Source organism: Mirounga leonina, unplaced genomic scaffold (assembly GCF_011800145.1).
Source record: "Mirounga leonina isolate KUSES-001 unplaced genomic scaffold, KU_Mleo_1.0 Mir_173, whole genome shotgun sequence".
In the NCBI taxonomy this organism is placed as follows: domain Eukaryota; kingdom Metazoa; phylum Chordata; class Mammalia; order Carnivora; family Phocidae; genus Mirounga; species Mirounga leonina.
In genome coordinates, this window is record NW_023270447.1 from 58,536,398 (window position 1) to 58,559,538 (window position 23,141).

General features: G+C 40.1%; 2 protein-coding genes across 6 annotated transcripts in view; one reads left to right on the forward strand and one right to left on the reverse strand.

Annotated features, from left to right (window-relative positions):
* IPP (intracisternal A particle-promoted polypeptide) overlaps positions 1–23,141 on the forward strand; it is a 72,962-nt gene that overhangs the window by 25,298 nt on the left and 24,523 nt on the right. Inside the window, exons 8-10 of one of the 4 annotated variants that reach the window (XM_035018686.1) lie at positions 2,057–2,277; positions 11,331–11,451; positions 22,037–22,077. In XM_035018686.1, coding sequence (XP_034874577.1) covers positions 2,057–2,277; positions 11,331–11,451; positions 22,037–22,077 — 383 coding nt within the window. Of the gene's footprint in view, positions 1–2,056; positions 2,278–3,512; positions 3,631–11,330; positions 11,776–22,036; positions 22,078–23,141 lie in introns of those variants that run through there. The other 3 variants (XM_035018687.1, XM_035018685.1, XM_035018684.1) reach the window with 3 other exon arrangements.
* Positions 15,943–22,658, reverse strand: TMEM69 (transmembrane protein 69). Of its 2 annotated transcripts, XM_035018689.1 has the most exons (4): positions 22,009–22,658; positions 21,776–21,875; positions 19,408–19,547; positions 15,943–16,947 (listed from the first exon to the last, which is right to left on the reverse strand). In XM_035018689.1, exons 3-4 carry the CDS (start codon positions 19,447–19,449, stop codon positions 16,240–16,242), a joined length of 750 nt encoding a protein of 249 aa, XP_034874580.1. In that variant the 5' UTR covers positions 19,450–19,547; positions 21,776–21,875; positions 22,009–22,658; the 3' UTR covers positions 15,943–16,239. The 2 variants fall into 2 exon arrangements, with proteins under 2 accessions (XP_034874580.1, XP_034874581.1); XM_035018690.1 differs by lacking the exon at positions 22,009–22,658 and having other exon boundaries at positions 19,408–19,528; positions 21,776–22,007.

Below are 23,141 nucleotides of genomic sequence, written 5' to 3' on the forward strand. Positions count from 1 at the left end.
TACCTGGAGATAGCATCAAATTCCACAGGTTGAAGCTCAGTCCTACAAGATGCTCATCCTCCCCAGGCTCTTACCTATGCTTCTGATAGACTGGCCATAGATCAGAAGTTCTAATGGTCCCTCCTCTTCAGGTTCAATTAATTTGCTAGGGTGACTCACAGAACTCAGAGAAAATGTTACTACTAAAATGATATAACACAGGAACAGCTAGATGGTAGAGATGCAAAGTTGTTATGAGGAAGGGGCACAGAGTTTTCATGCCCTCTCCAGATATCCACGTATTCACCAACCCAGAAGCTCTCCAAACCCTTTCCTTTTGGATTTTTATGGAGGCTTCACTATACATAGGCATGAGTGGTTAAATCATTGGTCATTGGTGATTGATTCAACCTCTACACCTTCTATCCCCAGAGGTCAGGGGCTGAGACTGAAAGTTCCCACACTCAAATCATAGGTTTGGCTCCTTTGGCAACCACCCCCCATCCTTAAGTGCTTTCCCAAAGTTACCTCATTAGCATAAAAAAAGACAACCCTGATCATTCTTAACACTTTGGAAATTCCAAGGGTTTGGGTTTCTGTGAGCAAGGAATTGTGGATGAAGACCATATATAGATGAGAAATAAATATATATATTTTATAATTTAATTTTTTTAAGACTTTATTTATTTGAGGGGTGGGGAGAGAGAACATGAGCAGGGGGAGGGGCAGAGGGAGAGGGAGAAGCAAACTCCCACTGAGCAGGGAGCCCCACACAGGGCTGGATCCCAGGACCCTGGGATCATGACCTGAGCCAGAGGCAGACGCATAACGAACTGAGCCACCCAGGCGTCCCCCAATTATGTATTTCTTATAAATCACAGTATTGTATCTTCTAAAATCATAGAGCTAGAGAGGCATCTTGGAGATTATCTATTTCAACCCCTGAAGATCAGGAAGGTTGTGAATTGTCTTTTCCCATAGCTGGTTACTGGCAAAGCTGAAGCTAGAACCCAAGTTCACTGACATTTAGCTCACATTTCTTAAAATGCCATTCTTTATAACTTATAGCTCCTCATTGTAGATTGTCAGAACCATTAGTTTCAAATCAAATTTAATAAGAAACTCACTGTGAATTATATTCTATTGTAATCTAGTAATTGATCCTGAATACCTTAATCTAGCCATATAACTATTCTAATTTGAATTCTCTATATCCATTTGAGCAACAGGTAGGCTGTCACCAAACAAGGCCATATCATTCCCAGTTTAAGTGCATGGCATTTTTTTAGGGGAAAAAAAAATCACTCTCCCTTTCCTTTTTTACCTCATGGTAGCAGTGATTCTGGAACTTGAGATCATCAAGCAGACAATAAGATGGGAAACCTTGTCTGACTGTTTTGTTATAGCATTATAAGTCCTTTGAAAAATAAATGTCACTTAATTTTTTTTAAAGATGTATTTATTTATTTTAGAGAGAGAGCACATGCATGGGGGTGGGGGAAGGGCAGAAGGAGAGGGAGAGAATCTTAAGCAGACTCCATGCTTAGCGTGGAGCACAACGACACAGGACCCAGAGATCATGACCTGAGCCGAAATCAAGAGTTGGATGCTTAACCAACTGAACTACCCAGGCACCCTTTAAATGCCACTTTATTTATTTATTTATTTTTTAAAGATTTTATTTATTTATTTGACAGAGAGAGAGATAGCGGGAGAGGGAACACAAGCAGGGGGAGTGGGAGAGGGAGAAGCAGGCTCCCTGCTGGGCAAGGAGCCAGAAGTGGGATTTGATCCCAGGACCGGGATCATGACCTGATCCAAAGGCAGACGCTTAACCATCTGAGCCACCCAGGCGCCCCTAAATGCCACTTTAAATTATACCTCTAATTCTTTGTAACATGCTTAAATGTAAGCTATGATATACTAGACAGAAGTCAGTTTTCTCTCTTAAAGGATAATGTGAGCCCTACATTAAAATATGACATCAGCGTAGCAGACATAAATCATAACTATTACTTTTTATAATTATTTATATTCTATTTTCTGTAGCATCTGAACAAAAGTATTATGTTTCCAGGTTTAATTTATGTAATTGGGGGCATCAGCAATGAAGGAATAGAGCTTCGTTCTTTTGAAGTATATGATCCACTTTCTAAGCGTTGGTCTCCACTTCCTCCAATGGGAACCAGGAGAGCATATCTTGGTGTGGCTGCACTCAATGACTGTATCTATTCTGTTGGAGGGTGGAATGAGACACAAGATGCTCTTCATACTGTAGAAAAATATTCCTTCGAAGAGGTAGGTTGGATGATTTCAAATGCTTAATATGCTGTTATTCTTTTAATGCCTATAAGATCTGTAGTGATGTGCATTCTTTTATTCATGATATTAATCATTTGTAGGGTTTTTTTTTTCTTTTCAGAGCACCAACTTTGGTGTCATAGGTTTTTTTCTATTGATTGCCCATCTTCTGTTTCACTGATTTCTGTTTCTATCTTTTTTCTTATTTCTATTTGTTTTTTGTTTAATTTGTACTTTTTTCTAAATTCTTAAAGTAGAAACTTAAATGATTATTTATTTATTTATTTATTTGAAGATTTTATTTATTTGACAGAGAGAGACACAGCGAGAGAGGGAACACAAGCAGGGGGAGTGGGAGAGGGAGAAGCAGGCTTCCTGTGGAGCAGGGAGCCTGATGCGGGGCTTGATCCCAGGACGCTGGGATCATGACCTGAGCCAAAGGCAGACGCTTAACGACTGAGTTACCCAGGCGCCCCTTAAATGATTGATTTTAGACCTTTCTTTTTTTATAATGTAAATGTTTAAAAGTATAAATTATTTTCAAGCACTGCTTTTTTTTTTTTTTTAAAGATTTTGTTTATTTATTTGACAGAGACACAGCGAGAGAGGGAATACAAGCAGGGGGAGGGGGAGAGGGAGAGGGAGAAGCAGGCTTCCCGCGGAGCAGGGAGCCCGATGCGGCGCTGAATCCCAGGACCCTGGGATCATGACCTGAACCCAAGGCAGAGGCCTAACGACTGAGCCACCCAGGCGCCACCTTTCAGCACTGCTTTAAGTGCATCCCCCACATTTTGATATGTTGTATTTTATTTATTTATTTATTTGGTTATATTTTAATTAGCATTTATCTTGAAATATCTTCTAATTTCCCTGGTAATTTCTTTTTTGAGCAGTGAGTTGTTAGAAGTATGTTATTTAATTTCCAAATATTTGGGATTTTCCAGATCTTTGTATTACTTATTTCTAATTTAATTCCATTGTGATCAGAGAGCATACTTTGTATGATTTCTGTCTTGGTAAATGGTTCCATGTCTGCCTAAAAGGAATATGTATTCTGCTGTTGTTGAGTGTAGTAGTCTATAAATGTCAGTTAGGTCAAATTGGTTAGTGTTGTTCAAGTCTTCCCTAGTCTTTTTAACTTGTGCAATTGTTTTGTCAATTATTAAGAAAGAAGGGTTGAAATCTTCAAGTGTAATTACGGATTTGTCTGTTTCTCCTTCCATTTTTGTCAGGTTTTACCTCAGAAATGTGGGAGCCAAGGGCAGCCTGCCCCAACATGTGCCACTTTGGCATCTTGATTATTTTATTATTTTATTAAAGATTTATTTATTTATTTGAGAGAAAGAACTTGAGCAGGGGGAGGGACAGTGGGAGAGGGAGAGAAGCCGACTCCCCTCTGAGCCAGGAGCCTGCCACAGGGCTCAATCGCAGGAACCTGAGATCATGACCCAAGCTGAAACCAAGAGTCAGATGCTTAACTGACTGAGCCACCCATGCGCCCTTGGCATATTGATTATTTTAAATAAAAGTTACTTAAGAGACAGGCTATGCAAGAAGGACTTTCTGACTCTCCTCTGTCCCCCTAAAAGCAGGAAATAAATCTCTTATTTGAAAGATACTCTCCTTGTACCAGGAGGTTTAAAAAGGCATCTGTATCACCCAGATGGGAAATTTAGAGCCAAGAAGAATGTATAAACAACCCTTGTTACTTTTTTACTAATTTATTATCAGAGCCCAAATTCTCTTTAGAATTCCTTACTAATTAAAGCTCCTAAAGTTAATTTTACTTTTAATTTTACTTTGTCCTGTCAGTTCCCCACAGATTTATTGTCTCTGTATAAAAACCACCGTGGTCACTTCTTTAGGTCTCAATTACATTATTGGGCCTCTGTGTGCAAGTAATAAAACTTTTTTTTCTCTTGTTAATCTGTCTGATGTAAATTTAATTCTTAGTCCAGCTGGAAGGCCTTAAGAGTAAAGGAAGAATTTTTCCTTCCCTGTGCATATTTTGAATCTCTGTTATTAAGTATGTACAGGTTAAGATTATTGTCTTCTTGATGAATTTGGTCCTTTTCATAGTCATGGAATACTTGTCTTTATCTTTGGTAATATTCTTTGTTCCTAAGTCTATTTTGTCTGATATTAATATAGCCACTGATGTAGCCAAGCTATCTTTTGATTATTATTTGCCTGGTACATCTTTTTCTTCCCTTCCACTTTAAATCTATCTACATCTTTATAAGCTGCATCTCTTGTAAGATAACATACAATTGTAGTCTCTTTTTTTATCCAGTTTGACAATCTCCAACTTTCAAATGGAGTCTTTAGAGTTTTTACTATTTATATGTAATGTAATTACAAATATGGTTGGTTTTTAGACTCCTGTTTTGCAGTTTTTCTATTTGTACAATTCATTCTTTGATCATTTTCCCCCTCTTTTCTGTCTTTATGTTGATTGTTTTAGTATTCCATTTTATCTCTTTTATTATCCAATTAACTATAACACTTCACCTTTTAGTGGTTACTGTAGGGTTTACATTATGTATTATATATATTTATGCTATACGTATTACTGTATCAAGGTGACCTTCGAATAATATCATATTACTTCACTTTCTTGTTCTTTTTCTTTTTTTAATTTTAAACCATTTTTATTTATTTATTTTTAGCTCTCTTTTTTTTAAGTTTTAAGATTATTTATTTATTTATTAGAGAGAGTGAGTGAGAAAGAGAGTACAAGCAGGGGGAGTGGCAGAGGGAGAAGCAGGCTCCCCAATGAGTAGGGAGCCTGATGCAGGGCTTGATCTCAGGACCTGGGATCATGGCCTGAGCCGAAGGCAGACGCTCACCTGACTGAGCCACCCAGGCACCCCAACAGTCAGTTATATTTAAAATAAATTTTTAAAAATTTTATTATTTTTATTTTTTAAAGATTTTATTTATTTATTTGACAGAGAGAGACACAGCAAGAGAGGGAACACAAGCAGGGGGAGAGGGAGAAGCAGGCTTCCCGCGGAGCAGGGAGCCCGATGCGGGGCTCTATCCCAGGACTCCGGGATCATGACCTGAGCCGAAGGCAGACGCTCAACGACTGAGCCACCCAAGCGCCCCTAAAATAAAATTTTAATGTTCAAGTCTTTTATAATTATGCCTATATTAATCATTCCTAATTCCTAGTTCTTTTTTTTTTTAAGATTTTATTTGTATTTATTTATTTGTCAGAGACAACAAGAGAGTGCACAAGCAGGGAGAGCAGCAAACAGAGGGAGAAGCAGGCTCCCCGCTGAGCAGGGAGCCCGATGCAGGACTCAAACCCAGAACCCCGGGAGCTGAAGGCAGATGCTTAACCAACTGAGCCACCCAGGCATCCGAATCATTCCCAGTTCTATTCTTTTGTGTAGAACTAAGTTTCTGTCTCATAACATTTTCTCTTAGCATGAAGAACTTCCTTTAGTATTTTTTTTAAGTGCTGGTCTGCTGGCATTTATTCTCTTAGTGTTCATTTTCTTTCTTTTTTTTTTTTTTAATATTTTATTTATTTGTCAGAGAGAGAGAGAGACAGAGAACATAAGCAGAGGGAGCAGCAGAGGGAGAAGCAGACTCCCCACTGAGCAGGGAGCCTGATGCAGGACTCGATCCCAGGACCCTGGGATCATGACCTGAGCTGAAGGCAGAAGCTTAACCAACTGAGCCACCCAGGCATCCCTTATTGCACTATTTCTGATGGGAAGTCAGTAGTCATTCTTATCCTTGTTCCCTTGTATGTAATGTGTCTTTTTTCCTTTGGAGGCTTTTACAGTTTTCTCTTTATCATGGGTTTCCAGTAATTTGATTATGGTGTGTCTTTTTGGAGTTTTGTGCTTAACCTGTTTAGAATTCATTGAACTCCTTGAATCTGTGGGATTATAGCTTCCATCAGAGTAAATGTTTTCAGCCATATTTCCTCAGATATTCTCCTGCTCTTTTTCTGAGACTCCAATAACATGCATGTAAGACCACTTTAATATTGTCCCACAGGGCACTGAGGCTCTGTTAATTTTTTTTCTCTCTGTGCTTCAGTTCATTTTTGTTTTACAGCTTCATTGAGATATACTTAATAAAAATTGTGTAGATTTAAGGTGTATAATGTGATGTTTTGATATATATTGTGAAATAATTACCAAATCAAGCTAATTAACATATTCATCACCTTATAGTTTCCTTTTCCTTTTTTTCCCATTTAACTGAAGTCTTTATTAGCCATTCTAATTTTTTAAAAAATTCCAGTGTAGTTAAACATACGGTATTGTGTTAGTTTCAGATTCTCTTTTCCTTTTTTCGTGTGTGGTGAGAGTTGCTTTCTTACCAAATTTCAGGTATACGATATAGTATTAGGAATTATAGTTACCGTGTTGTATATTAGATCTCTAGAACTTACTCATCCTGCCAAACTGCAATTCTGTTCACTGTGCTTCAATTTGGATGGTTTCTCTTGCTGTGTTTTCAAGTTCATTAATCAACATTGTCTCACTTCTAGTTTGCAGTGTCTAATTACATTTAGGGAATTTTTCACTTCAGATATTATATTTTTTAGCTCTAAAAGATCTTTTTTGGTTGTTGTTTTTAATGTCTTCCATTTCTCTCATCATGTTCATGTTTTCCTTTAGATCCTTGAACATATTTATGTATCTGTTTTTAAGTCCTTGTCTGCTGATTTCATTATCACCATCACTTTTGGACCTGTATCTGTTGAACTTTTTCTTCCTGTTTGAGTCACCTTCTTCCTGCTTTTCCACATTTCTAGTAACTTCTGATTGGATGGTGGACACTGTGAATGTTATTTTGCCGAGTGTTTGGATTTTATTTTCTTCTTTTAGGAAGTATTGAGTTTACTTTTGGTAAGCAGCTAAATTATTTGCAAATCAGACTGATTCTTTTGAGACATATTCTTAAGCTTTGTAGGGAAGAGTAGTAGAGAGTAGTCTTTCCTTTAGGTCTCCTACTAAATAAAGAATGACCCTTCTTGAGTCTTTACTGAATGTCCTAGCTGTTCAGCAAGGTGTCTTTATTTTGGATAGTCAAAACTAGTATGTCATCCAGCTCTGCGTGAGCTCTGGGTATTGTTCAGCTTACAACTCCTATAATGGAAAACAGTTTCTCTAGGCACAATACTTTTGACACCAAATGTGTGGGTTTTCCATACTGAGCTGTTTTCCAGTTCTCTATGGTCACTAACTAGGTACCCTCAAGTCAATTCATTTCTGACCCTAACAACCCCACAGGTTAAGAGCTCAGTTTCTCTCTTTTTTTAAAAAAAAATTTTTATTTATTTATTTGACAGAGAGAGAGACAGTGAGAGAGGGAACACAAGCAGGGGGAGTGGAAGAGGGAGAAGCAGGCTCCTGGCTGAGCAGGGAGCCTGATGCGGGGCTGGGATCATGACTTGAGCTGAAGGCAGATGCTTAACGACTGAGCCACCCAGGCGCCCCAGGAGGTCAGTTTAAAAAGATTGCCCCTCACTTTACATACCAGTTTCAAGTAGTGGGTCCTCAGGTTGACCACTGACTTATTTACACTTCTCTGACTTGGCTACAAATTGGGGGTTCCCATAATCCTTTCCTCAGGTTCAATAATTTGTTCTAATGGCTTACAGAACTCAGGGAAACACTGTATGTACTATTAGTGGTCTATTATAAAGGATACAAATGGATAACCAGATAAAGAAATATGTAGAGCAGGGTCCAGAAGGGTCTTGAATGTAGGAGTGTCTGTAGAATTTGGGGTGTGACACCCTCCTGACACATGGATGTGTTCACCAACTTGGAAGCTCTCTGAACACCATAGTATAGAGATTTTATGGAGGCTTCAACATGTAGGCATAATTGATTATTAATTCAACCCCCAACCCTTCTCCCCTCCCCAAATGATAGGGGGTGGGGCTAAAAGTTCCAAGCTTCTAATTCTGGCTTGGTCTTTCTGGTAACCAGCCCCCATTTCTGAAGCTATTTAAGGAGTCCACCAAGAGTTGCCTCATTAGGACAAAGGCACTTCTATCATCCAGGGAATTCTTAGGGATTTAGGAGTTCTGTGTCAGGAACTGGGGCCAGAGGCCAAATGTATACTTCTTGTTATATCATATCCTCCTATGAGTTGTTCTTTGCCTGTTTCTCATGGAGTTTTACTTTATGCATTGCACAGATTAGTGGCATTCAGCTAAAGACACAAGGGGATCTTTGGCAGTCTTGCTTGCAAATCTTGGCTGCTTCAACCTCTCTAAACTCTGATCTCTGTCTCCTAAATCAGATTACTGTCATGCTGTGCTTGGGAATTCCCTTCCCTGTGGTGTTCAGAAAGCCCCACCAGACAGAAAGCCTAGACAACCATGAAGCTCACCTTCTTTGTTTCTATTTCTGAGTGATCATAGTTTTTCACTGTTGTCTGGGAACTTTTGTTTCTTAGGTTTTGTCTACTTTTCTAGGTCATTTTGACATGCTACCATCATTCATTGAGCATGTCTTTACTTTCTAGCATAATAAAATATTTCAAGCTCATTTTTTACTTTCTCTGCTCTAGCCCTGAAATCAGCCATTTCTCTAAGAAGCTCCACTTCCTCCTAGTGAAGGATAGTATTTAGAAACCAAGGTCTAGGCACTCAGCCTACCCATGGCTACTGGAATATTGCTGCTTCTAGGCACTCTCAGTAAACAGAGCTAGGAATACTTGTACCTATATACATGTATGTATTCACATACATATTCATTTGTAAGTATTTCTTAACATTGTAAGTCTTATATGTTATAAAACCACGAGTTTATAATGATAACTCAAATTCCAGTGCAGTATCTCAGATTCTTTCAGGTTTTCCCCATTTCCATGTTTGTAAATACTTTCTCCGTTAGTTAAAAACTTGGCTCCTAGTATTCTCCCTATAGTTCACCCTTGAACAACATGTTTTGAACTGTGTGGGTCCACTTATACATGGATTTTTTTTCAATAAATACAGTATAGCACTGTAAATGTATCTTCTCTTCCTTATGATTTTCTTAATAACATTTTCTTTTCTGTAGCTTACTTTATTGTAAGAATATAGTACATAATACATACACAAAATATGTGTTAATTGACTATGTTATAGGTAAGGCTTTTTGGTCAACAATGGGATATTAATGGAGTGCCTGGGTGACTCATTCAGGTACGCATCCAACTCTTGATTTTGGTTCAGGTCATGATCTCCAGGGTGTGAGATTGAGCCCCACATCAGGCTCCACACCTAGTGTGGAGCCTGCTTAAGATTCTCTCTCTCCCTCTGCCCTTCTCTCCCTTTCTCCCCGTCTCTAAAAAAAAAAAAAAGCAAACAAAACAAAAAAATCCCAGTAGGCTATTAGTAGTCAAGTTTTTGGGGAGTCAAAAGTTTTACATGGATTTTCTTTTTTTTTGGTTTATTTTTAAATTTATTTATTTTTATTTAAATTCAATTAACATACAATGTATTATTGGTTTCAAAGGTAGAGATCAGTGATTCATCAGTCTTATATAATACCCAGTGCCCATTATATCACATGCCCTCCTTAATGTCCATCACCCAGTTACCCAATCCTGTACCCATCTCCCCTCCAGCAACCCTCAGTTTGTTTCCTATGCTTAAGAGTCTCTTATGGTTTGTCTCCCTCTCTAATTTCATCTTGTACCACATCTTCTTCTTCTTCTTCTTTTTTTTAAGATTAAACCAGCTATAGGTATTTTTGTGAATATCTCTGTCTTTTAAAATATGAGTATTTTGGGGGCACCTGACTCTTGATTTCAGCTCAGGTCATGATATCAGGGTCATGAGATCTAGCCCTGTGTTGGGCAGCGTGCTGGGCATGGAGCCTGCTTGGGATTCTCTCTCTCCCTCTGCCCCTCCCCCTGCTCGTGTGCTCGCTCTCTCTCCAAATAAATAAATAAATAAAATATGAGTTTTTTCAGCTGTGCCAACTTGTCATAGATTCTGTAATTTCAGATTTCCTTTAAGAAATGTCTGTTCATGTCTTCTACCCATTTTTTAATTGGGTGATGATAAATTATGATTATTTTGGTATTGAATTGTAATAGTCAGTACTTTATATATTTTGGATACCAACCCTTTTATCAGATATGTCATTTGCAAATATCTTCTCCCAATCAGTAGGTTAGCTTTTAGTTTTGTTGATTGTTTTCTTTGCTGTGCAGAAAGAAGCTTTTTATTTTGATGTAATCCCAAGTTTATTTTTGCTTTTATTTTTTTCTTGCCTCAGGAGACATATCTAGGAAAATGTTGCTACAACCAATGTCAGAGAAATTGCTGCCTGTACTCTCTTCTAGGATTTTTATGATATCAGGTCTCACATTTAGATCCTTATCCATTTTTAGCTTATTTTTGTATATGGTGTAAGAAAGTGGTCCAGTTTCATTCTTTTGCATGTAGCTGTCCAGTTTTCCCAACACCATTTGTGGAAATATTCTTGTTTTATAAAATAACCTCTTAACCTGGAAAGATCATTCTTACAAAAATAGGTTTCCAACTCCTGGTCTATACTACCTTTCTGAAAATATGTTTCGCAAATTATTGATTCCACTGGATGGTCTTTGAAAAAAAGGATTCCATGGTCAATAACTTGGCAAGTGTGATAGCATATCATTCTCTTGGAGATTTATAAGGGTCATTAGCATATTAAAGCCTTTTAAAAGCCCTTCTGTGTATAAGCTTTTTTCTCCTTGGAGCTTTGTGGGTTTGTGTTGTTGCATTACCTATGTGTATTCCATAGAACAGTTTCACAGAATGCCTTCCTATATAGGTTTTCTAGATTATCTCCTGATCATGATTTATAGTTAATCACAGACATGTTTTTCAGTTGTTTTCCTCTAAATTCGCTACTTTGTCTATACCTGCTCAAACATTCCCTTGAAAATGTCCTATATATATTTATATGACTGGACTCTCAGTTTGAAATTTAAATATGTAAAAAGAGCTAGAGTATTTAATTTCTCAGCAGTTTTCTCTATTGTCATTTTATGATTCTGCTAACTTTTTTTTTTCCCCCCCTCTTAACCAGGAAAAGTGGGTTGAAGTTGCCTCAATGAAAGTGCCTAGAGCAGGCATGTGTGTTGTGGCAGTCAATGGGCTTCTGTATGTTTCTGGAGGTCGATCTTCCAGCCATGATTTCTTGGCTCCAGGTACCTTGGACTCAGTTGAAGTTTATAACCCTCATTCAGATACATGGACAGAAATTGGTAACATGATCACCAGTCGTTGTGAAGGAGGTGTTGCTGTACTATGAAATATAAACCATAAGGGAGCACAAGAAACATTTTGAAAATATAGGATCTGACTCTGCAAATCACACATGTATTTGGTGATAGGATCCTCTGATTCTATTGAGTTTTCCATGTATTTGGTAGATAAATGACTAAAGAATGATTTTTCTAAGAATTTGTGTAGGGAGAGATATGGAATATATCCTAAATTAATAAAGAACTCACACAAATTTGCCAAGCTTACCAATAGGAATGCTGTTTATGCTCTGGAATTCTCCTCTTGGGGGTAGAGTCCTATTTGTAAAAATGATTTGCTAGAAGCTTCTTGGCAAATAGCCCCATTAGCTGCTTCTCCAGTGTCAGCCAAGCTGTAACACGACCCTTATGTGATGTAAGAATATCAATGAGACAGTTTAAAGATGTCTGTACATTCATGATTCAGTCTATGGCACAATTTTCCATGGCCACAGTTGAACCTACAGAGAAAGCCAGTGAAACAACTCCCTACTTTTATTTGTTGCCAGGAGTTTTCACTAGCCCCAAACTTCTTATTGGCAGCAGGTACACTGGGAGGGACATGTGGGAAATATCTAGCTATCTCTATAGATGTTTATATAGATAGATAAGTTTTTGCCTGTTGATAACAGGATTAAAAAAGCTTTTGCTCTCTTACATTTTTTGTCTTAATGCTGAAAATGCAAGTGAGGAATTACTGGAGGTTCTTAGTGACAGTCCTTTAGTGCAATTGGATGATACAATGGATGACAGAGCCCAGTGAGAGATATGTACCTCTTAAGTTTCTTTCCTATTTTCTAAATAGTTATCAAAAATATCTGCTTGGCTTTGGGAAGAGGGAATTTTATTAGACTATCAAGCTTTGTGAAGCTTACTTGTACTTGGGCAATCCTAAGTATGAACTTAGTACAAAGCCTACTGTCTGGTTTGGAGAAGGTGGAATTGTAGGTACCTATGAAGCTTTTTATAGACATTGACAAGTGTTAAGGTGAAAGTCCTCTGATCCAAAACTGCTTCTCAGAACTTTTCATTTTTCCCCTGAGAAACTTTTTTTTTTTTAAGATTTTATTAATTTGACAGAGAGAGACAGCGAGAGAGGGAACACAAGCAAGGGGAGTGGGAGAGGGAGAAGCAGGCTTCCCGCCGAGCAGGGAGCCCGATGTGGGGCTCGATCCCAGGACGCTGGGATCATAACCTGAGCCAAAGGCAGACGCTTAACGACTGAGCCACCCAGGCCCCCTACCCCCCTGCCCAAGAAACATTCTAAAGAATTGTTCTCTGTCTGGTTCTGAGAGGAACATTCTTTGTGTACCTGATCACTTTTAGTTATTTCTACCAGGTGTTGGAGCCATACATATATTAAAGGTCTTACATACATTTAGGTTTATCTAATGATTCCAGGATTTGATTTGTATATTCCTGATTTCCCCTTTTCCTTTTTTTTTTTTTTTTAAGACTTTATTTTTAAACAATCTCTACACCCAGTGTAGGGCTTGAACTCAACCCTGAGATCAAGAGCCAGCAAGGCACCCAATTTCTCCCTTTTCTTTCTTAAAGTCCTTCAGTGTATTATTACAGTGTATCAGCAGCTTATTTAGATAGAAAATCTTTGTCGGTAAGCATTAAAGACTCAGGTAGCCCTCATATCTAAAATATTTGCATTGGCCCACAAGGATACTTTGTTTCATAACTTAACCATATGCATGTATTAAGAAAAGCTTATATAGTATAGATAGAAAGCTCTGTGTCTCCTTTGGGGTATCCTAAAAGTCTAAAGGGTCATAGGTGACTGGTGAGATCTATAATATGTCAAGGAATGACATAATTTGTAGATTATTTAAACTCCATGTGCCTTTAATATTTCTCTACAGAGAATCTGCATTCTGGTTCAAAAGAGATTTACAAAATACTCCTACAATTTAATTCTCATTATTGCCTGGTGCCAACCTGAATTGGCACTGTGAAGGGAGGCATTTTGTACTGCTGTGGCAGAAACATTCAAGACAATCTGTGTTTGGGCTTAATGGATCTAGACAATCCCTGTAAATAGATAATTATAAAAATGCATATTATTATATTATCTTCTAGGTAATGACATGGTCTTAAAAATAATGTACTAATAAAGTATGTTGATTTTTGCTTATTCTTGTATTACTCATTAACTTAGTTTATTAGCAGTGTTCCTAGATTACCCAACTGTAATAGGATTGCCCAAGTTTTTTTTACTGTTTTGTTTTTACTTTAGGGACCTGCACATTTAGTTCTTACATTTAAATCTGTTTCCTGAGCGGCTATTAATGTGATCTTCCTCCAAAATATTTGACAATCTAATATAGTTCTAAACGTCCTGTCCAATGGACTTAAAAGGCAGATGTACTTTTTTTTTTTTAAAGATTTTATTTATTTTGCAACAGAGAGAGAGGTAGCGAGAGGGGGAACACAAGCAGGGGGAATGGGAGAGGGAGAAGCAGGCTTCCTGTGGAGCAGGGAGCCCAATGTGGGGCTCGATCCCAGGACTCTGGGATCATGACCTGAGCCGAAGGCAGATGCTTAACGACTGAGCCACCCAGGAGCCCCTGGGCAGATGTACTTTAAAATCAGTTTTTTTAAAAAGAATCATACACTGTAATTAACTTACAAAGTGCATTTACCTGCATTTGTGTAGTGAAATTGGGCAAGTAGCTTAAAAGTTATTTGCCCCATTCTTTTTTTTTTTTTTAAAGATTTTATTTATTTGACAGAGAGACAGCGAGAGAGGGAACACAAGCAGGGGGAGCAGCAGAGGGAGAGGGAGAAGCAGGCTTCCCGCGGAGCAGGGAGCCCAGTGCGGGACTCAATCCCAGGACCCTGGGATCATGACCTGAGCCAAAGGCAGACACTTAACGACTGAGCCACCCAGGCGCCCCTAGTTGCCCCTATTCTGAAAGATGATGAATTTGAGATAAGAGAAGTTTTAACTTTGTGTAGTCCTCATGCAGTTTAGAAGCAAAGACGTTTCCTCACCAAAACACTATGAGTAGAATTGGTAAAGATCTTCTGAAGAGGATAAGCTTTTCTTCCTTCAATATCAGGCTCTAGTAAACTATTCTTTGCATTGATAAAGAAGGATTGTATGGTGGTTTCAGCTATGGGCTTTCATTGGTAAGCTTCTTAATGCTCAGAACAAGGTCTAGCTCTGTGGTGGTGTGCTTGTTTGCTAGGGCTGCTGTAACAAAGTACCACAGAAATTTAAATGGAATTTATCGTCTCATAGTTTTGGAAGCTGGAAGTCTAAAATCAAGGTGTTCGTAGTTGGTTCCTTCTGAGTGCTAAAAGGAAGGCACCTATTCCAGGCTTCTCTCCTTGGAATGTAGATGGCTACTTTCATGTATACGTGGCATTTTCCCTGTATGCATGTTTATCTCTAATTTCCCTTGTTATAAGAATACCAGTAATATTACATTGCAGCCTACCCTTAGGATCTCATTTTAGCACTATAACCTCTGTAAAGACCTGTCTTCAAATAAGGTCACATTCTGAGATACTGGGACAAGGACTTCAACACACAATTCAGCTTATGAAATTCAAGTTAACTGATATTTGAATACCTGTATTATACAAAGATAATATATATCAGGTGATACCATTTACTGATTTATATTCTTATGCCATTTAAAATGTTTTTTTCCTTTTCTATAAGACTAAGAATCTCAAGAGACGAAGTTTTCAAGTTAGAGTCTAAGGTGTTGCTTTTGCTTGTTTTAAAAAAGCTTCTCTGGGGGCACCTGGGTGGCCCAGATGGTTAAGCATCTGCCTTTGGATCAGGTCATGATCCCAGGGTCCTGGAATCGAGCCCCACATCGGGCCCCTGGCTCAGTGGGGAGCCTGTTTCTCCCTCTCCCTCTGCCTCTCCCCTTCCTCATGTGCTCGCTCTCTCTCTCTATCTCTGTGTCTCAAATGAATAAGTAAAATCTTTACCAAAAAAAAAGCTTCTCTTTGAGTTAATGTGTAAAACTAGATAGCCTCACTTGTAAGAACATCAAGATGGCTCCAGCTTGACTTTTCCTAATTTATACATACTAGTGACTTTATTCTTTAAAAATTTTTTTGACTAGTTGGTGTTCTGTGGAGATGGAGTTGTGTCTATAAAAACTGGAAAGTATGTTCAGCTTTTCTTTGAACATGGCTTCCCCTCATGACACTGCTCCCTACTGACTTTAGAGCCACAGATCCTTCCAGCTCATATAACTAGATTATACCAGATGAAATGAGCTTGGAAATGCAATTCCCAGGGCAACTGCAATGAAAACTCCACATTGGAACCACCTATTATTTTCAGACACTAATGGATACAAAGTTTTCCTCTTGTGGGAGAATGTGCCTGTCTTTTTCCAAAGATCATAAGGCTCTAACAAAAAGGATTTCCATTTTTATTATTTTACATTCTTCAAAACAAGTAAAACATTAAAATGTATAATTCATAAAGACTAAAAACTGTAATCTAAAGTGAAAATGACTTGTTAGGGATTTTCAAACTATTGTCAGGTAATTCCTATGAAATAAAGAAATGAAAAAAAATCTGTGAAGAAGAAATAAACGTTGATGGAGGAAAAAAGCTGTTAAACAGGAGAAGTATAAAAAAGTGATGCCAAAATACAGCCTTCCAAGGCTTATAGCCAACATGCTAACGTCACCTAGAGAGTAGTTTTGTATTTATTCTACTTGACCAGGTCTCTTGGGTCCTTTCTCTGGATAAATATCTTTAACTAATAATGTGATTATAAATGAAAACAAGGCCACTAAAGTGACTACTATCTTAAGGGCTTTGAACCAGTTGGGATAATGTGGCAAGAGAAAAAGTTCAATGTGTAATGCTATCCCCAAACCTATTATTACTGTGACTATAGCTTCACTGAGTCTTTCAGAAATAAGGAAAGCAAACCATGAAAACACAACAGAAGCTGTACTATTAGCTAAATTGAGGAAGTCTGGTTTAGCTGTACTACCTTCTGGCAGAGCAAAACCCCATCTGATCCCTCCCAAGAAAGATAGGAAGCTGGCTCCATAAGCCATCTGAGTAAAAGCTAATAAGGGGATATAAGCCTTTGTCATCACCATGACCAGTGGTGGAGCAACAAAGGGGATTAGTCCTGCCAGAGTTATGTATAATGCTGGCTTTGGGCTATCAAGCAGGTAAGTGATGGTGCTTGCTGGCTTGGCTGGAAGTATTTCTTGCTTCTGCTTCTTAAAGCTGCATGGGGAAGTATGATAGTATTGTGTCTTCCTCATGTACACTAGTAATGAAGAGAAAAACCAAGGCCTTGGAAACAAAGGGGGAAAGTTCTGCTGGTGACATGTCTTGAGAGAAAGTGTTTCTATTCTGCTGGCTCCTACTCGGACTGGGAAAGGGTACTTCAGCATCTATAGAGAAAACAATACCAACAGACAAAAACAGATTTTTAAATAACCATGTTAGTTAATCCCAAACTGAAACAATATAAAAACAAACCATCTGCTTTCTATTAGTACGTCAAACTTTGCAGAAAGGTTGGACTACGGGTGCTATTAATGCTAGCTAAGACTAGCAAACAGCTATACAACATGCAAAAGAAACTACTGAAAAGAAACCTAGTGATTATTTTGGCCTACCACTAATTTTATCCCATGAGAGGAATATCTGAAAGAACAGGTAAAGACTGTATCTTTAGTATCTGGCATTTTAAACTGTCTTTTCTATTTATAACGTGCAAAAGCAGCAGCATTAATTACTGTGGGAATGCTGTTTTGTATAAAGTAATCTACCTTCCAATTTAGCTTTAGAGACACTGAATACTTTCCATAGCTCCATTGCTTCCTGTATGTCTTTGCCTAGAATTCTAACATACTACTTTTTTTTTCTTTTGTTTTTTGTTTTTTTTTTTTGAGACGGGGAGTGGGGAGGGGCAAAGGGAGAGGGGGAGAGAGAGAATCTCAAGCAGACTCCAAGCCCAGTGTGGAGCCTGATCCCACTACCCTGAGATCAACACCTGAGCTGAAATCATGAGTCAGACGCTTAACTGACTGGCCACCCAGGCGCCCCCTAACATACTACTTTTCTATCTAGGGAAACTATCTTTTGAAATTCAGCATGAAGGTTTCCCCAATCTGAATTAATACTCCTGTAAGTACCTTATGCACACTCGCATCATAATTCTAACAGTGAACTTAAATCATGTGTTGGTCAGGGCGCCTGGTGGCTCTGTGGGTTAAACATCTGCCTTCGGCTCAGGTCATGATCCCAGGGTCCCTGGATCGAGCCTGTTTCTCCCTCTCCCACTCCCCCTGCTTGTGCTCGTGCTCGCTCTCTCTCAGATAAATGAATAAAATCTTAAAAAAAAAAAAAAATCACGTGTTTGTCCGTCTCAGTATACTTGAGAGCCAGGCCAGTAATTTTTTTTTTTTTTTTTAAGATTGTATTTATTTATTTGACAGAGAGATAGCGAGAGCAAGAACACAAGCAGGGGGAGCGGGAGAGGGAGAAGCAGGCTTCCTGCCCCAGGGAGCCCGATGCGGGACTCGATCCCAGGACCCTGGGATCATGACCTGAGCCAAAGGCAGACACTTAACGACTGAGCCACCCAGGCGCCCGCCAGGCCAGTAATTTTTTTTTTGCCTTAAAACAACAACAACAACAAAAAAACCCACAAAAAAACCCTCCCCAGTGCTTCATGGTACGTGGCCAAAGTAATAACCTTTCCTCCTGATTTTGTGCTTTAGTGAGCAGATTCCAGACTTCAACTAGTTAATAGATGAACAGTAACTCAAAAAGCACTGGATGAAAGAAAAAAAATGAAAGTTATTTAAGAATCTTGGTAACTCCTTAAAATGCTAGGAATTATTCCATCCTGGGGCCTTTTCTTCCTTTTGTTTGGAATGTTATTCCCTGAGCTACTTGCATGGCCAATTCCCTCTCTTCTTACCTCTCTAGTTTTTTTAAAATAGATTTATTTAGGGTGCCTGGATGGCCCAGTTGGTTAAGCGACTACCTCGGCTCATGTGATGATCCTGGAGTCCCAGGATCAAGTCCCGCATCAGGCTCCCTGCTCAGCGGGGAGTCTGCTTCTCCCTCTGACCCTCCCCCCTCTCATACTCTCTCTCTCAAATAAATAAAATCTTTTTAAAAAATAGATTTATTTGTTTATTGGGGGGAGGGGGACAGAATCTTCAAGCAGACTCCTCTGAGGGTGGAGTCCAATGTGGGGCTCAGTCCCAGGACCCTGAGATCATGACCTGAGCCAAAATCAAGAGTTGGATGCTTACCCAACTGAGCTACCAAGGTGCCCCTATTTTTTTTTTTTTTTAAGATTTTTTAAGTGATCTCTACATCCAACATGGGGCTTGAACTTACTACCCTGAGATCAAGAGTCAGCACCCCTGGCCCCTCTATTTTTTTTTTTTTTTTTAAGATTTTATTTATTTGAGAGAGCACGAGAGAGAGAGCATGAGCAGGGGGGAGGGACATGGGGAGAGGGAAAAGCAGACTCCCTTCAAAGCAAGGAGCCCCACATCAGGCTGGATCCCAGGACCCTGATATCAGGGCCCCAGCTGAAGACAGATGCTTAACTGACTGGGCCCAGGCACCCTGACCCCTCTATTTTTAAGAGCAATCCTAAGTCTATTGCTGATAGCCCCTATTCCCCTTCCCTGCTTTATAGTTCTCCAGAGGACTTACCACTTGTAGTATTAAATATTGTATACAAATACAAAATACAAATACTTATTTGTATTTTACCCACCCTTTCCCCCATCACCTAAACATATGAGGATAAGATTTGTCTTTTTTTTTTCATTGCTATTGCCCCAGCAAAGCAGTGCCAGCAAGTATTTGCTGAATAAACCAACCTTTGAAGATGCTTGAGAAAACTTCTGGATGAAATGAAGCATACTCGGTCCTACTGAAAGTCTTGCTCAGGAAGATGCCAGGCAGTTCTGATTAATGCATTTTTACAGCTAAGTGGAGGAGCTGAATGAGAAGCATGTTGCTGTGTATAAAACAAGATGTCACTTAATTTTCTTCATTTTATGCATAATTTTTTATAAGTAGGAACTTGAGAATTTTTTCCATATAACATACTTTCCTTTGAAAACAATCATTAATGTTTTCTGGAAATCAGTAATACACTAATAATCCTTTTCTTCTCTGAACCATTCTTTTAGCTTTTGCTAAAAGCTGGTGTAACAGAAAAAGTATTGCCAGAGACAGAAGATCTGTATTTTACGAATACCTCTATAATTCCCCAGCTGTGTGACCTTGGGTAAATTGCTTCCTTGAAGTGTAGTTTTCTCATCTTTATTTTTTTTTAAGATTTTTATTTATTTTGACAGAGAGAGACACAGTGAGAGAGGGAACACAAGCAGGGGGAGTGGGAGAGGGAGAAGCAGGCTCCCCGCTGAGTCGGGAGCCCGATGCGGGGCTCGATCCCAGGACCCTAGGATCATGACCTGAGCCGAAGGCAGACCCTTAACGACTGAGCCACCCAGGTGCCCCTAGATTTCTCATCTTTAAAACTGAAGGTTATAGCTTCTCTGTTCTCTTTTTTCACCTTAGTTATCTATTTTGGGGCTTAGGTGTTTACAGCTCAAAATAATGATGGTAGCAATTAATACAATTTAGCTGTGAACCAAGCACTATAACTAGTGTTTTATATGCATTAACTCATTTATTTGTTTTTAAGATATTATTTTTAAGTTATCTCTACAACCAATGTGGGGCTTGAACTCATAACCCCAACATCAAGAGTCACACGCTCCCAGAGCCAGCCAGGCACCCCTGCATTAACTCATTTAATACAATAACCTCATCAACTTGGTGCTGAGAGACAGTGTAGCCTGTTGGAGTGAAGATTTTGGAGTCTAACAATTTGTGTTGGGATCCTGGCTCCACCACTTACTTATTAGGTATGTGATTTTGTACAACGTCTTTAACTTTGTTATGTTGCAGTTCACTCACTTTTGAAACAATTAAAATAACTGCATAGCTTCGTTGTAAAAATTAAATTAATATATGTAAAGAGCTGCAAACTGTCCCTGACACCAAGTAAGCATTCAAAAAATAATAGCTATGGGGCGCCTGGGGGGCTCAGCCAGTAAGCGTCTGCCTTCGGCTCAGGTCATGATCCCAGGGTCCTGGGATCGAGCCCCGCATCGGGCTCCCTGCTCGGCGGGAAGCCTGCTTCTCCCTCTCCCACTCCCCCTGCTTGTGTTACCTCTCTCACTATCTCTTTCTCTCTGTCAATTAAATAAATAAAATCTTAAAAAAAACAAACCTCTAACGTAAGCAACCAGTAAGTGGTTGAGAATATGAATCTAGATCTGTCTTACATGAGTTTCATTCTTAACCAGGAGAATGAGGTGTCTAAAAGATCCAAAAACCACATTTGCTACCTAATTAAATATTTTAATGAACTGATTTCTAGGTCACAGCTCTTAGGGCCGGGTAGAGGAATCTGTATACCAGTCAGACTTATCTTGGGCCTCTGAGTACATCTTAGATGGCACCTAACATCCACCTCCTGACTTCCAAACACACATATCTGCAGGGCCCACACACACACTGTTGGTCAAAAGCACCTGCGTAAGGGCTTTCCAGACCACCCCACTTAAAAATCTCAACGCTCTCTTCACATTTGGAACTCTCTACGCACTGTGACCATGTGCTTTCCAACTCATGGGTGTTAAATGGAAAGAGTGATAGCCTGTATCTCGGGGACGGCAACTGGTGAGGAAATGAAGGGCAAAGACCTAAGGGTTAATCCGCTCAATTTAGGTTAAAACGCCCGATACTGCCACTGCCCCAGAGGAATAGTTGCAAACTGCAAGCCTCAGAGCAGACTTTTGAGAAAAGAGCGCGCTGTGGGGCGCCTGGGTGGCTCAGTTGTTAAGCAACTGCCTTCGGCTCGGGTCATAGTCCCAGGGTCCTGGGATCGAGTCCCACATCGGGCTCCCTGCTCCGCGGGAAGCCTGCTTCTCCCTCTCCCACCCCCCGCCCTTGCTTGTGTTCCCTCTCTCACTGCGTCTCTGTCAAATAAATAAAATCTCTAAAAAAAAATAAAATTAAAAAAAAAGAGCGCGCTGTGAAAACCCAAGGATCCTCGGGAAACTGCCTGACATTCCCCGCGGCTTTGATTTACTCTCAACCCTTGGTGCCCCCTCCCCCACAATTTGTACACTGTGGCAGCAGCCCTGCTGTTATATATGTAAGTATACTTGCCAGTGTCGAACCGGGGGTTGGAGAGCGGAGTTGCAAGAACAGCCAGGTACTCACGAAAAGACACTTCCGGCAGGTGGTGGTTGGCAGTCCCCCCCACTTCCTGAGAACAGAAAAAAAAGAGTCCGGGTGGGGACTCGACCGGCGCTGACTGGTTCCCGGGCAGGGCTTTCCATCTTGAGTCTTTCCTTTAATTCTTAAATTCTAGAAGCAGGCTTTTGAGGTCTGTAGGGTACCTGAATGGTCCTTGCCTCTCTCTTCCAGGTTTCCCAGCCAGCAGAATCTGGCCCTCAGAATTCGGAAAGGTAGGGCACAACTACTGAAACAATCTCAAGTGATGGTGTTGTAGGAAGGGAGGAGAAATTTGGAGTCTAGGCCAAGTAAGACTTGGCCAAATTGCTTGCCATCTCTGGAACTCATAACAGGGTTTCTAGGATCGATGGGGCACATCTTACTCTGTGTTAGGGTCCTAAACTACTAACACTAAGAAAAACAAAACTGTTACTTCCATTCTCTTTGCTTGGACCTGGAAACTCCATTAAGAAATAGCACAAAGGGCAGGATTTTCGCTTCCATAAGTGGTGATAACAGTCCTGGGTTTAGGGTTAATCAGAAAAATTAGATCATTCTTTCTGTCACCCTCTGCTTTAACTTTTATTGTCGGCTCTGTGACCTTGGACAAGTCTCTTTTCTTCTCTGGGCCTCCATTTCATAGTCTATCAAGGACACAGCACCAGACAATTTGAGCGTCGTTGGCCAGTTCCTCCATCCCTCCGGATTCTGGGTTAATGTAGCTTCGTGGTTGTCGGCCATCATATGGCTTAGCGTCCCGTGCAGAATGGGCCCATTGCGAATTCTTCGTAATAGTAACCGCTTCTAATCCCAATAGGCTTTCACTTTTATTTCCTTCTCTGTCCGTCACGGCAGCGCCGCCCCTTCTAGTAGCGCGATACCCAATGAGACTTTAGGTCAGAGAAACAGCTTCTCCGCCCTGGCACGAGAGCAGGCTGCGGACAGAAATCCGCCTTGCGTGGGGCCAGGGGCCTGACGCCAGCGGTCGGGCGGAACTACTACTCCCAGCGGGTAGCGCGTCAGGCCCAGCCGCGCAGGCCTCCAGAGCACGGCGGCGTGGCCCGCTGGGGGCTGGAGTCTTAATGATGTGCGCACGTGAAGGAAGGAAGGAGCAGAAGGTGGGAAGGGTCGGAAAACACGATCCTACGAAGCCGGTTTGCTAGTACTTGTACGGGTAGTTTGGGGACGCGAGCATGCCCAGAAGTGGGGTACGGGAGGGTGAAGGGGCGGGGAAAATGGTACACACATACACACTCACCCACTCATTCACACGCATCCAGGCCCTGTGTTGGGCCAG

Coding starts and splice junctions, on each gene's coding strand:
- TMEM69 (XM_035018689.1), bottom strand. CDS start 19,449: ATGCTTCATTTCATCCAGAAGTTTTCTCAAGCATCTTCAAAG. Junction 16,948..19,407: donor TTTCTCAAGCATCTTCAAAG/GTTGGTTTATTC, acceptor TTTTCTCTATAG/ATGCTGAAGTACCCTTTCCC.